The 12,105-nt window shown below is 39.1% G+C and overlaps 1 protein-coding gene across 2 annotated transcripts in view; it reads right to left on the minus strand.

Annotated features, from left to right (window-relative positions):
* Positions 1 to 12,105, minus strand: part of sort1a (sortilin 1a) — a 49,575-nt gene that overhangs the window by 16,622 nt on the left and 20,848 nt on the right. For both annotated transcript variants that reach the window (XM_055184139.2, XM_055184140.2), the window contains exons 9-11: positions 2,278 to 2,422; positions 846 to 1,001; positions 491 to 597 (exon numbers count right to left, since the gene is read on the minus strand). In XM_055184139.2, the coding sequence (XP_055040114.2) occupies positions 491 to 597; positions 846 to 1,001; positions 2,278 to 2,422 (408 nt within the window). The remainder of the gene's footprint in view (positions 1 to 490; positions 598 to 845; positions 1,002 to 2,277; positions 2,423 to 12,105) is intronic.

Here is a 12,105-nt window from a genome sequence, read left to right on the forward strand (position 1 = left end):
ATTGGAAAACGTTGGTGTTTTCCTTTAAAGTGGTTTATCTGAATTGTTTGTGAGGTTTCGTAATGCAGTGTTTTGGCTAAAAACAGACAGAAATCTGAGCTCTTCTAATAATAATGTAAATGGATTATACTGTTAACAAACCCTTGTATGGTCGACAGACAGACGCCTCATAAGCAAATAAGTTTGTTAGTTTTGTTCAGCTGTTCGACTATTACACACGAAAAGACATTAGTCTATGGCTCCGTTCCAAATCCTAGTGTGCTATGCTTCGCCTGCTGCCGACATAAGCATCTGTTTTATAAAGCTACCACTGGTAAACAACTCTGCAAAGCAGACAAGTAGTGACAATCTCCCCGGAGAAATCTGGAAATAATTAAGTGTCCTGATCCTTGCCAAGATCAAACCAGTATCTTTCTAGTGACTGGCATTTTAAACTTGAATCATGTTTTAAAAACACCAGGTGTTCAGGTTGATGTCAGGTGACGCTCACTTTCTCTGAGTGCTCTGCCGTGGAGTCACACATCCCATTCCAGGGCTTCTGCAGGGGTCTCCATTCACCTCCCTGATTAAATGTGATCACGGTCTGCACAGAGCCATCTGGAGAGAGAAGATAAACATCAGTAAACATAAAAAGGTCTCCATATATATGGGTAGGTTAGAAAAAAAATGTAAAAGTTGAAAAGTAAAAAGTTTGAAATCTTTGAAAGTTAGTTTAAAGGTAATTTAAAACGACACGTCTTTCACATTAAAACGTCTTAAAGGCATAAGGAAAGCTTATTGTGGGAGGGAAATACAAATTTATTCTCAAAACTCAAAAACTTTTATTCAGAAAAAGGCTGGCGTACCCATGGCAAGCACACTGGTCATGTACACCCCCCTCAAAGAGGTGATGTTGGTGAAGTCTGTGTCTCCGCCCGTCCTGGTATACAAATGTCGTTCCAGGGATTTGGAAAACACTGTGCCCCTGTCATCAGACACAAAGATTGTACCCATACCTGAATCTGGCAAAGAAAAAATTACCTTAACTACATGTTCAAATCAAACATTTTTGGTTGGGTGTCAAACTATTAAAGGGGAAATTTTAAAGGGGCCATGGCATAAAAATCTGACTTTTTACATGTTTAAGTGCTATGATTGGGTCCCCAGTGCTCGTATCAACCTAGAAAATGTGAAAAAGATCAACCCAGTAACTTAGTTTTGGTAAACCATTCTCTACAAGCACATGAGAAAACAGGTTGTTGAAATTTGGCTCTCCTTATGATGTCATAAGGAGCTCTTATTACAACAACACAGCCCCCCAATCTGCACCACCCAATCACAGCACTGCCATTTAGTGCAGAGAAAAAGAGAGAGAAAATAAATCACAGCACAACTGAGTTTTAATTTCAACCAACCACCATCACTGCGATCAGTGTTTGCACTTCATCCGCTTATTTCCATTTTAAAGAACGCACCCAAAACGCCACATTTTTGCACACACCCACAAAGTGTCAATATTAACATGTTATAATAAATTATTTATGTGGCACTTTGAGCCAAAACTTCACATATGTGCTCTGGGGACAACAAAGATTTATTTGACATCTTAAAAAAGTCTTTTGCCATGGCCCCTTTAAAAAAAATTAAGGTGTAAAATAAATCTTTGGTGTCCCCCGAGTACACATTTAAAGTTTTAGCTCAAAATACCATATCAATTGCCACTTTGTAGGTGTCAGCAAAAATGGGTGTGTCCTATAAAATGCAATCACCATGATGGTGGTTTGTTGAAATAAAAACTCAATTGTGCTGTCAATTATTTTTCTCTGTCCTGCACTAAATGGCAGTGCCGTGGTTGGATAGTGCCGATTAAAGGGTGGTATTATTGTAATAAGATCCCCTTTTAATTCTAAATTTTAATTACCTATTTTTTCACATGTTTGCAGAGAATGGTTTACCAAAACTAAGTTAGTGGGTTGATCTTTTTCACATTTTTGAGGTTGATAGAAGCACTGGGAACTTAAACATGGAAAAAGTCAGATTTTCATGATATGTCCCCTTTAATCTAATGTTTTCCTTTATGTCAGTTTTTTTTTAAAGCAAACAAAATAATATGTATAATTTTATAAAAATGACATTTAAAATTGTATTATGATGCTTTAGTCTTTAACAAATGAAATCAATTTAATAAATGTCATTCCGCTAATTATTTTATGAAAGCATTTCATATCCACAGGCCTTTTCTTTTATTCATACAATATCTGAATATTGCATAAAGACATATTAAGGATTTATGTTCACCTCCAGGTTCATCTACATGCATGAAGACCATGTCATCATTTGCAGCCAGGATGGAGTAAAACTGTTCATGACCAACGATGGGCAGCTGAGCCATGTTCCACGTCTCTCCTTGATCTACTGACACATGAATCATACGTGTGGAACCCTGAAGAAGAAAATAACTGTTTCTGACACCACCTGAAATCACACTAAAGTTCTGGTCCAACACCCAATGAGGTGGCACTAGACCCCGAAGCCGTTTGTTTTGAGAATAATGGCTGGCTGATAAGGTTATTGGCTGGCTAGCCGGCTCAGCCGAAACCTAATTGGCTGCTGCAGCCGCCAAACTTTTCATAGCTGCAAATGGCTGAAGCTGCCACATGTCTACAGATGTCTACGTTATACTGATTAACAGTGTTGGGAAAATTACTTACAAAGTGTAATACGTTATATATTACAAATTACTGTAATTTGAAAGTAATTAGTCACATTACAATATTACTGTCTCTGAACTGTAATGAGTTACGTTACTTTTGAGTTACTTTCATCAAAAGAACAGAAGTATGACTAGGCATTATAAAATGTTAAAATGTAGTTTGTTGCTGCTTATAAATCTAGAAGTTATGTGTTTGCCCTCGAGCTTTGAATAGGCACAGTGAAGACTTATGCCAAAATACAATAACAATCACTGTCAGAATTATAAACATAGACAAATGATCTGGTAAAAGTCTGGTAAATTATGGTACACATAACCAAACACAATAGAGCTAGAGACCACTATAATGCTACTTATAGACTAATAACATGGCAAAACACGCAACCTCTTTTCATTTCTATTCTTTAATTCACTTTTAATTCAGAGCCACAGCACAAACCTGGCATGCACTGGATTGAATGAATGAATATAGGTTCCCATACAAAGGTTGGTAAAAACTTTGAACATTGATGTTTAAAAGTCTACACTAATTTTACGTTGTAGTTTTGGTTGCTGTTTGTAATAAAACGGTAGATAGCATAGCAATAGCCTAGCAATCTATTATGTATCTGGACTGTAACCATAGCAACGTTAGCTTACCTTGTCATTGCTGGTGTTATATGGATTTTACTGGCAAGCTTTTTAAAAGTCTCTTTACTTCTGAGGTTCAAGCAGCATGGGAGACCGATAGAAAGAAACTTTCTGTTGCTTTTACTTGCTCTCATTCGCAGAAATATGCGTGGCGGCGCTACCGGACCTGATTGCGACCACTTTAGTCAATGTTAAGCCTAGTTTATAGTCGCCGCGTCCGCAAGGGCGCGTTGGTGCGCGCGGCAAAAATGACGTCAACGCGGAGTGGGCGGTCGCGCGCGTTGGGTGCGCAAGACCCCATTTCGCGTGGCGAGGTGCACGGCATTTTTTGTAACTTTCCGCGCGGCTCCGCATCCGAAAATGACCGAACTCGAGGCGATTCTGTCCGAGCAGGCAAGCCTGTGACGTATCTCTTTGATCAATCCAAGCAAAACAATGTATATATTTATCTGACACTCTGGAAGTAAAGTATGGAAACTTTGCAGTTTAAAACACGAATTATTTTACATGATTCAGAATGTTTGGCTTATATTTGTATTGAATGAACCACTGGATGAGGAATAAAATATAAACCTTAAGATGTATGTTCTGTTTGTTTAGTAAAAACGTTAATGAAATGATAATGTTTAATAAAGACATATTTAAAAGATTGTTGTTTTATTCATGTTCTCATATTTATTTATATCAAACTCTAATGTTAAAAGCAGTAGGGTTGTTCCAGCGGACGACTTCTTCTATCCTCTTCTTTGTGTTTGTTTTTGACTTTATTGCTCGCGTCGCCGCCTGGTGGTTAAAAAAAATAGTGCAACGGCGAGCGCGTTAACTATAAACGCCTCGTCCGTTTGGTGAGACGCGCGCGCGATCCGCGGAGGCTTGCGTTGCGGACCAAAGCGCGAGTATAACCAGCCCTTTATACAGCCGCGGACTTCCCAGAAGCGGCTCTTATAAGAAACGCGTCTATATTTGACTTCACCGATTCCAAATGGCAGTTCCAATACAAAATTAAAGTAAAAATGAACATGCTGCATACAGCACCCGGAAACAGACATACAAACGTTATTTTACCCGCAGCTTTTTCCTGTGTGGATGCTGGTCGCGCGCATTGGTCAAAAATAAAAATAACACAGTATATTTTTGAAATGCATTGTTGTGACGCGCACGTTACTAATGCATCGCTTCTTCTGTACGGAAAACAAGCAATTTTAATTTACCAATCCGAAGACTGCCTCCTGAGGTCGCATTTTTACGCTGCCTACGTCATCAACACTGTCTTATTTCAAAATATCAACAATTATAAAGTTTATTCTTATTATAAGTTAGTCGTAAATTGTTGCAATATGCGTATGGCTTGCGAATGTAATGCTCAGTTAACTTAAATAAACCAGGCTTGATGACGTATGCAGCCTGCATATGCGACCTCCACAGGTTGCAACCCCTCTGTGTTTTGTAGCAACGAGCGAGCACAAGACTGTGCTGTTATGAAACCAATCGGAAAATGGATCTCATGTATTGTTTATAATAGGTGTGTTCGAGATCATCCGGCGCTGCGCAGACCGATCGTCGAGGTTTGCCGCTTGCAGTCGAGGGAGGAACTGAAGACGGAGCCGTCAAGCCGGACACCTGCTGCTTGCCGTAGTGACGTGTGCGCCGTGTTTCCTTGTTTATAATCGCAAATGAAGTGAATAAGATGCTGAATTTGATAAAAACAAACCTTTTAATAAAAAGTTGCAACCAGAAACATTTTATATCGAATATTTTAATTGCTGCTTAAACTGTATACCCGAAAATAACGGGAAACAAGCCTATATTATTAAAATACCAATAAAGTTTGTTATTTTCATTTTTATTTTATTACACGACACAATATAACATATTTTAGGGTATTAAAGTGTTTTTTCCTGTTTTAAAACATGAATTTATAATGTTTATTAGTGAAACTAAAGGTTGGATTAAACTTGAAACGCACGTGATCGTTGTCATCAATGAGGCGACCAATCAAGTTAAGCTGTTACGTCATCACAACTCCGGGCAGCCGCTCTGGAGAAGCTGCACCGGCTGAGCCAGCCGGCTACTCTCGAAACGCTCTCGCGGTACTTAAAAACCATATGACACAGTCACGTGCCTGCAGCGCCAGCTGAAGTCGGACAAAAGTACTAACCAAAATGCACTGCTTCAAGGCAGCCATCGATCGGTCTGCGCAGCGCCGCATGAAGTCGAACACACCTATTCCGTGTGTGTATGTCTCTATCAGGGGCGTAGCCAGTAATGGGCCAGGGCGGCACTGGCCCGCCCACATAAGTCCCTGGCCCGCCCAGGCAAGTTTAATCAAAATACATTTTTTGTTTATTTTTATTATTCAAATGTATTTAAGAAAATATATTAATATAATCCGGATTTATTGTTGACCGGTGTGTGTATAATTTGCTTTCTAAATAAAATGGAGTTGTTAAAGCAAGTTGTAGGAAGCCTCCGCCCTCCGGAACGTAATTGGTTGCTAGGGGTTCTGGCAGGTAGACTCTGTGGGGAGCGACGGGCTCTGGCAGCCAGCCAGCTAACTTTGCTAACTGCTTTTTTAGCTAATATTAAAATTGCCACAATAATGGCTAAAGTTTCTTTAATGTGTTATTTAAAAAAGCAAGAGTTGAGGAAGACGATACGCCACTGCCTCCATCTGCCGAGTCCTACCAGCTCAGTTCTTCAGACTCATCAACCCACAGGGCGGCTAGTCAGGCGCACTGGTGGCGCCGGTTGCCGCTTGCTCCCTGGCGGCAGTTCCAGTGCGCTTTCCGGTCAGACTGACACAGGTTGACCCGCCGATCTAACGGCCCTACTGGAACCACGTACAACCCAATTTGAATTTACGAGTACTACTCGCCTCAAAAACCTGTGCCTTTTGTTTTTTGAAAAATAACTCTGTGACTCTTTGGAGTATAATGAGATAATTTCTGTTTTCAACATTAAACCCAGGCGTTTGCGTTTTGTAGAAAGAAAACAACAAAGGTAAGCCTGTTGTTTAACTCATTTCCTTAATTTTTGCTCGGGAAGTGATTTAACTAAGTGGTGTGTTGTGTATAGATGTATGCCTTATAGATTAAGTTACATTGTTTAATTATGTTGGCTTGAGAAAGCCAACATACTGTTGTTGCACTTAAACTTTTTTTTATTATTCTTCTTTTTCTTCTGAGCTACAAATTTCTAACTCTAACTCCTCCTAGAGCTTTCAAGCTACAGCCACCAAACTTTGCACAGACCTTGAGTCTGATCTGGCTTGAGTTGCTATATCTTTTCTAAGGGATCGGACTTACGGTTCTCCTAAACCGTCCGATCAAACATCCCAAAAAAAGTCCCATAGACTTACATTCATAGAATGTTTAGGCTGAGTGTTTATTTTCAAATTCTAACTGTCAACTCTCATTCATACAAATACATTACATCATCTCTCAACCTCTCTCAGTCTATCTCTGTCTCACAAAACTCACTCAATAGCACAGACAAACACAACTACACACACACACACACACACACAGACACACAACCACACAGACACACAACCACAGACAACTACACACAGACACACAACTACACACAGACACACAATTACAAACACAAACACAAAATTATATATAACATACTGTCAAAAAAACAAAGACATGCACACACACACACACACACACACACACACACACACACAGACACACAACCACACACAACTACACACACACACACAATTACACACACAAACACACAATTATATATAAAATACTGTCACAAAAACAGAGACTCACACACACACACACACACACACACACACACACACACACACACACACACACACACACACAACCACAAATATACACACACAAACATAATTTTACACACACAAACACAATATTACACACCCAATCATACTCAGACAAAAACACACATAAATGTCCCAACTGCCCTAAATGCCCCATCTGCCCCATTCTGCTCCAAATGCCTCATCTGCCCCAACCGCCCCATTTTGCCCCAACTGGCCAATTCTGCTCCAAATGCCTCATCTACCCCACATGCCTCATCTGCTCCATTCTGCCCAAACTGCCCTAAATGCCTCAACTGCCCCAACTGCCCTAAATGCCCCATCTGCCCCAAATGCCCCGAATGCCCCAAAAACCCAATTCTGCCCCAAATGCCCCAACTACCATAAATGCCCCATCTGCCCCAAACACCCAGTTCTGCCCAAAATGCCCCGTCTGCCCCAACTACCCAATTCTGCCCCAAATGCCTCATCTGCCCCAACTGCCCTAAATGCACCAACTGCCCTAAATGCCCCATCTGCCCTAAATGCCCCATTCTGCCCCAACTGCCCTAAATGCCCCATCTGCCCTAAATGCCCCATTCTGCCCCAACTGCCCTAAATGCCCCATCTGCCCTAAATGCCCCATCTGCCCCAATTATCCAATTCTGCCCCAAATGCCCCAACTACCCTAAATGCCCCATCTGCCCCAAATGCCCCAACTACCTTAAATGCCCCATCTGCCCCAACTGCCCAATTCTGCCCCAACTAACCCATCTGCCCCAACTAACTTAACTGCCCCAACTGCAGCTCCATCTATTACTCTCAGACTAGGCTTTCTCAAGCCAACATAAAGTTTGTTCACAAACTTTAACCTCATCTAGTTTAAACGAGTTGCTATTTTTTGGCACAAAAGCTTAATTTCCACCAGGCTGATTGCACTGTATATGGTTGATTTAATATAAATTAGGCAGTGTGTTGTTATTTATTTCAAACCGTGCTCTGCTGAGAGTTTTCATTATTTCAATTTCCTGTTACTTTTAGCCTACTTTATTTCAGGTGAACTGTTTTTGCAGTGCTGACTAGGCTAAATAAGACTGCCTTGCCTGGTTTGTCCAGCCTTTATTGAGCTATGTGTTGGTTGAACATGTTTAGACAGTGTTTTATTATTGCCTTCGGAAGGAAATAATGTCACTGTTTTTGCAAAGGAAAGATGTCACTGTTTTTGCAAAGGAAAGATGTCACTGTTTTTGCAGATTGTCTATTCTTTTTTCTACTCTAAGGTTTAATTATTATTTAAGTCATTTTATTCTAGGATAAACTATTGGCCCACTCACTTTTGCCCCGGCCCGCCCAAAATACAATTTCTGCCTACGCCCCTGGTCTCTATGTGATAGAATTATTATTTGATTGCAAATAATTCTAGCCGGCTCAGCCAAACTTTATCAGCTGGCGGCTCAATTTGGCTTAGGAAATTATTGGCTGATAGCGGCTGAACTTCTAAATGGCGCAAATGGCGGCGCAAAGTACGCAATTTGCATAGGGCCCCGCACCACTAGAGGGCCCCCTTGATCTCAGAATTATTTAAAACCATTATATCAAAGAAAAATTATTATTATGTTTAATGAAAACAAGACGCTATAATTTAAATAATTTGCAACTTCCGAATTTGTGCGGGTTTTTAAAAATACTTAATGATTTCTTAAATCACTGATATGTACTCGGACAACATGCAGGCAGTTTCTCAATCCGAAGGCTGCAGCCTTCAGAGGTCACATTTGTAGGCTGCATATGCGTCATAAAAACGTATTTTAGAATATTAACAATTATAATGTTGACTATTATTCTTAGTTAATGGTTAATTGTTATATTATGCTAATGACTTGCAAATGAAATGCTTATTTAATTTAAATAAATCAGGCTTGATGACGTATGCAGCGCGCATATGCGACATGATCCGGAGGTTGCAGCCTTCAAATCTAGAAATGGCCGCGTGCATGAAGCAGAAGAGTGATTTGGTAACGATGCGCATATTATATGCCCACCATTGATTTAAAACAAAGACAAAGCTATCCGTCTGGAGCAGAATAAAGGGAAAAAAACGTGAAGCAAGGGAAAAAGATAAAGGATTTGCGCAAGCAGATTAAGTCAATGTAAAGACACGCGTCCTAGCATGGGGCGATTCAAATGACGCGAATTGGGTGACGCAATTGCCGCGAAAACACGCGCTTTTTCCTTTGAACTTCAAGAACGCGCTCTCGCGCAGGATAATTTGGGGTCACAATGAGAGAGAGAGAGAGAGAGAGAGAGAGAGAGAGAGAGAGAGAGAGAGAGAGGTAAGAATGGTGCCCACGTCGAGAAAACTTAATAGAAGACTTGAAATTTGTAAAGGATTAAAGTATATGTCACTCGTTTAATTACAGTATGTTAACTGGATAACACTGGATATAACTCATTGTATATATATAATAAAATAATGTATTTTGATTACACAAATCAAACCTAACTATATGATTGTAGCTGCTGACCAACATAGGGAATCTCTATGGCTAATTTATAAGACATGTTGCTGATACAGTACTGTGTGTTGTACCTTTTCTTGTTAATTGAGTCTTTTTGGGCATCTTATGCCTAGAATTATTTAAGGAGATTGATTCTTTTAACTTCCTTTAAAGTTTGATCAATTGTGCATAATGACATGTGCAACAAATGGATATAGAGTGTCAAACTCATAGATTTGCAATATTTAAAATCAGACACTATTTTTAAAATATTTGGGGTCAACGTCTGTGACAGCTTTAAAGGGACACTTCACCCATTTGCATTAAGCTTTGTATAGTTAGAACCCCAGTCATGTTTTTGAATGGTCGTGCATCATTTCCTCAGTTGCCGCTGAGACAGGAGAAATACAGATTTCAGTGTTGCACTTCCTTCTTTCAATGATGTAAAAATCATCATTTTGCGTCATTGAAAGAAGGAAGTGCAATGTCTTTGTTGAGGGAATGAGACTACAAACACCCCTTTTCTCTGTAAAATAGGCACCAAATTGTAAATGTATGTTACATTTCGACTACAAATATAACACTTTCAATAAAGATTAATGTTTCTACGGGTGAAATGCTCTTTTAAAGCTGAAACTTATCAAATCCTATCAGAGGTCCAGAATGTCATTGAAACACACCAGTGGCTTTGCTGTCATCATTATTAAACATGTTACCCCTCGAAGTACCCCTCCCCACAGAGCCCCCCCCCCACATAACAAATCCCAATTTAACCCCTGTGTATTAACAGTATGTATTTATATGTAATTTAATTTGATTCATTACATTCATTTAGATCAGGTTAATTTTTTAGTGCTTCTCACAACACATTTTAAATCAAAACAACTTATCAGCAAATACATGTTTCATATTATAATCAGCAAGTTTATCAGTCAGGGTTTCAAAGTAATGTGCATATGGGAATATTATACAGCTATAAGATAATACACTATGTGGTTAGTTAATAACTAACTAAAAGCAACATTGACTGGGTTTTACCCAGATAGCACAGGTACGTCTGTAAGATGTCTGGTAAAGATCTGGAGATCTGGAATACATCTGGTGTGTAAAAACATCTTATAAAGGAAAAGAGCTGCTTTACATACATTCTAAATCAAAAACGTCTTGCAGACATCTTCAATATGTCTATATGACATCTTTTAGGAGACGTCTCACAGACGTATTGCAGATGAGAAAACAATTTAAATAAGACATCTTGCAGATGTAAATGCAGACATCAAATAGACGTCTCCGAGATGTTTGTGTGCTATGCTATCAGGGTCTGAATGCACTGACAGAGGGCCCCTCACAAAGCTTTGCTTAGGGCCCCCCAGCATCTAGGACCGGCACTGGGGTCTATAGTGAACCTCATAAATGACAGATTTGTATCACCCTACATAGACAGCAACTCTGAATGGCACTTTAATAGCGCATATGAAGACTTCCCTTAAAGGAATATTCCATTTTCTTAAAAGAAAAATCCAGATAATTTACTCACCACCATGTCATCCAAAATGTTGATGTCTTTCTTTGTTCAGTCGAGAAGAAATTATGTTTTTTGAGGAAAACATTGCAGGATTTTTCTCATTTTAATGGACTTTAATAGAGCCCAACATTTAATACTTAACTCAACACTTAACAGTTTCAAAGGACTATAAACGATCCCAAACGAGACTTAAGGGTCTTATCTAGCAAAATGATTGTCATTTTTACTCCCCTTTACTCCCTTGCTCGTCCGGATTTCAATAAAGCTCGGTGGTTATAGATTTGTGGTGTTAAGCCCACTAGTCGGGGGCGGGACTTCAGTCCTTAAAAGGGTGTCACTGTATCCATTTCCAAAAACATTCGCCGTGCCGTGCATTTTTCTCGTTCTCCCTAAACCAAACTGTGCAGAGTCTGTCACTGGGGTGACGTTGTATCTTCAATACGTATATGTACATATGTGTGTATATATATGTGTATATGTGTGTGTGTGTGTGTGTGTGTGTGTGTGTGTGTGTGTGTGTGTGTATGTGTATAAATATACATATATGTGTGTGTGTGTGTGTATATATGTGTATATATATATATATATATATATATATATATATATATTAGGGCTGTCAATAGATTAAAAAAATTAATCTAGATTAATCGCATGATTTCATGAGTTAACTGCGATTAATCGCAAATTAATCGCACATTTTTATCCATTCTAAATTTACCATAATTTAACACTTTTCAAGTTTTTAATATTCTAATCATATATACATATATAGATGCTTTATGCAAATGTATGTTAACAACAGCCTGTTTACATTTTAACAGAATCACCAGCCATTGTTTTGTATATGAATTTTCCTTTTAGAAGATTTTTCTTTCTCCATTTTTGTTTGCTGTTGCATCATTTGTGACCTGTGCTGGCAAGTTGAGTCGGAATTAGCAAATTTTTTAAAAAAAGTTGTTCATATTTTGACATTCTCTATTTA

This window comes from Misgurnus anguillicaudatus, chromosome 14 (genome assembly GCF_027580225.2).
Source record: "Misgurnus anguillicaudatus chromosome 14, ASM2758022v2, whole genome shotgun sequence".
NCBI classification, from domain to species: domain Eukaryota; kingdom Metazoa; phylum Chordata; class Actinopteri; order Cypriniformes; family Cobitidae; genus Misgurnus; species Misgurnus anguillicaudatus.